The 2,867-nt window shown below is 58.9% G+C and overlaps 1 protein-coding gene across 1 annotated transcript in view; it reads right to left on the reverse strand.

Annotated features, from left to right (window-relative positions):
* Positions 1-2,241, reverse strand: part of ATCAY (ATCAY kinesin light chain interacting caytaxin) — a 15,335-nt gene extending 13,094 nt beyond the window's left edge. The window contains exon 1 of the mRNA XM_005430358.3: positions 2,119-2,241. Coding sequence (XP_005430415.1) covers positions 2,119-2,195 — 77 coding nt within the window. The 5' untranslated portion in view covers positions 2,196-2,241. The remainder of the gene's footprint in view (positions 1-2,118) is intronic.
* Between the last annotated feature and the right edge of the window lie 626 nt (positions 2,242-2,867).

Consider the following 2,867-nt stretch of genomic DNA (forward strand, 5'->3'; position numbering starts at 1 on the left):
TTACGGGGCAAGATTGGCTAATGGCAGGCAGGCAAAAATAGCTCTGCAGCAAATCAGCTGCTGGAGAGCGGCTGTCCCACATGCAGCAGTTTCTGCCCTATTATTCCAGTGCTTCCAGCGGGGAAGCGGCTGGAAAAGGACAATTTATTTATTTTCATTGCTGGTGGAACCCAGCTGGCTTTCCCTGCTTTGCCTGGGGGCTGTTTGGGCTCTGCCTCGCATCGTTCCTGCTCAATCCCTCTGGAGGAGGCTCCTCCCAGGGCTCCGGCCTCATCCTCCCCTCTGCCTCTTCCCAGGGCTCATTCCCAGGGCTTTTTCCCGGCTTTGGGAGCTTTCCAGGAGGAATTTCCCCGGGAGGCTGGGCCTGGAGTTTGCTGCTGCATGGGCAGCGTGGGACGGAGCTCCCGGGCAGTGCCTGGGCTGCTGCCGAGGTGTCCCAGAGCCAGGGCAGCTTTATCCCGGATTTCCTAGGGAGATCTGGGACGATCTTTTCCTTCCTACACCTTCATTTCCCGTCGCTATTCTCTGAGCAGCCTGGTCTGCTGGGAGGAATCCCCAACTCTGGGAGGGAGATGAGTTTTAAGGCAGCTTGCAACCCAAACCATTCCACGATTCCCATCCATCCATCCATCCATCCACCCATCCATCCATCCATCCATCCATCCATCCATCCATCCATCCATCATCCATCCATCCATCCATCCATCCATCCCTTTCTTTCCCACACTTCTCTCTCCTTTCACTCCATTCAAAACCCGGGGCTGGCAGGGATCCAGCAGCTCTGAGGGAACTTTATCCACGCTGGGAGGGCCAGGGCTGGGAAGGAGGGAAGGACAAACCCCGCGCTGTGGGATGCAGCACAGAGGGGCTCACAGGGGACGCAGCTGGGGCTGCCAGGAACAGAGCCAGGCTCATGCCGGGGGAACAGGAGCCCCTTTCTCTGTGCCTGCAGCTGCAGGGGCTGGGCCAGCCCTGAGAGCCCCCAGGCACCTGCAGCTGCACCAGGGGCTGGAGAGCATCCAGAGCCAGATCCCAGAACGGGCAGAGATGGGAGGGAGCTGTGAAATCCCCCCAGAGCCACCCCTGCTGCCAGGCAGGGCCACCTGGAGCAGGGGAATCCACACCCAATGGGTTTGGGATGTCCCTGGAGCAGAGGAATCCACACCCGGTGGGTTTGGGATGTCCCTGGAGCAGAGGAATCCACACCCAATGGGTTTGGGATGTCCCTGGAGCAGAGGAATCCACACCCGGTGGGTTTGGGATGTCCCTGGAGCAGGGGAATCCCCCAGAACGGGCAGAGATGGGAGGGAGCTGTGAAAAGCAGGGGAATCCACACCTGGTGGGTTTGGGATGTCCCTGGAGCAGGGGAATCCACACCCAATGGGTTTGGGATGTCCCTGGAGCAGGGGAATCCACACCTGGTGGGTTTGGGATGTCCCTGGAGCAGAGGAATCCACACCCGGTGGGTTTGGGATGTCCCTGGAGCAGGGGAATCCACACCTGGTGGGTTTGGGATGTCCCTGGAGCAGGGGAATCCACACCCGGTGGATCCCCTGGGATGTCCCTGGCATGTCCTCGGAGAGGGACAATCCAGCACTGCCCTGGGCACCCTGGGAGTTGGAATGAGCTGGGAATGGGGGTGGGAATGTGCTGGGGATGGGTTTTGGCACCCTGTGCAGCTGCTGAAGCCGATCTGAAGGTGGAAGGTGCCACTTTGGCACCTCCTGTCAGCCCCACAGGGCTTACTGCTCTCCTGGCACAGCAGCACTGCTCTGTTTGGGATTCTGCTGGATTCAGAGCCTGGGAAGGAGTCCACAGATCCATAAATCTGCTCCCACGTGTATCCATCCACCCTCCATCCCTCTGTGGATGTCTCTATCCATCCCAATCCCCCTGTGCTGCACACCCAGCTCCATTCCCTCCTCGCCGTGCCCACACAGGGCTGCCAGAAACATCCCCAGATTTTTGATACACTCAGAGCAGCTCCAAAAATTCTGAACCCCTGTTGGAGTTCAGGCTCCTGTGGCCTCTGAGGCCTTGGCATGGACCCTCCCACTCTGATGGTCTCTCACAGGGGAAAAAAAAAATAAAATTCTCCTGGTTTTTTTGGGAACATACCTGGGGAAGTCCTCGTCCTGCCACTCCTCCTTCACATCCACGTTCTCCATCCTCAGCGTGGCCTCCGTGGTGCCCATGGCTCCCAGGGAGGGGCTGGAGCCAGCGGATCCCCCCAGGAAGGGCTCAGGCTGCAGAGGGAGGCGCAGAGGTTGGCATGGAGCATCGCCACCCCTTGGGAAGGCAGGGTGGGTGAGAGGGGGATTGTTTGGAAAAAGCAGAAATCCTGCATTCCGGACACGTTTTGGGGCAGGAGGAGGAGGAGAGGAGGGTCGGGGTGTGGATCTGTTGGGGCCCCAGCTGCTCTCCCTGACACCCACGGGTTTTCCCCTTCTTGCCTCCCCTCAAGGCCGATCTGCTCCTCAATCCCTCGGTGCTGAGGAAGGGGAGACTGGGAGGGGAGGGCAGGGTGAGCTGCCCTGGGCTGCCCTGGGGCATTCCCAGATTGGCATTCCCACATCAGCATTCCCAGATTGGCATTTCTGGGATTGGCATTCCCAGGATTGGCATCCCAGGATTGGCATCCCCCGATTGACATTCCCAGATTGGCATTCCAGGATTGGCATTCCAGGACTGGCATTCCAGGATTGGCATTTCAGGGATTGGCATTCCCAGATTGACATTCCTGGGATTGGCATTCCCAGATTGGCATTCCCAGATTGGCATTCCCAGGATTGGTATTCCCAGGATTGGCATTCCAGATTGGCACTCCCAGGTTGGCATTCCCAGCCTGGCATTCCCGGGTATCCCAG

Source organism: Geospiza fortis, unplaced genomic scaffold, assembly GCF_000277835.1.
Source record: "Geospiza fortis unplaced genomic scaffold, GeoFor_1.0 scaffold569, whole genome shotgun sequence".
In the NCBI taxonomy this organism is placed as follows: Eukaryota; Metazoa; Chordata; class Aves; order Passeriformes; family Thraupidae; genus Geospiza; species Geospiza fortis.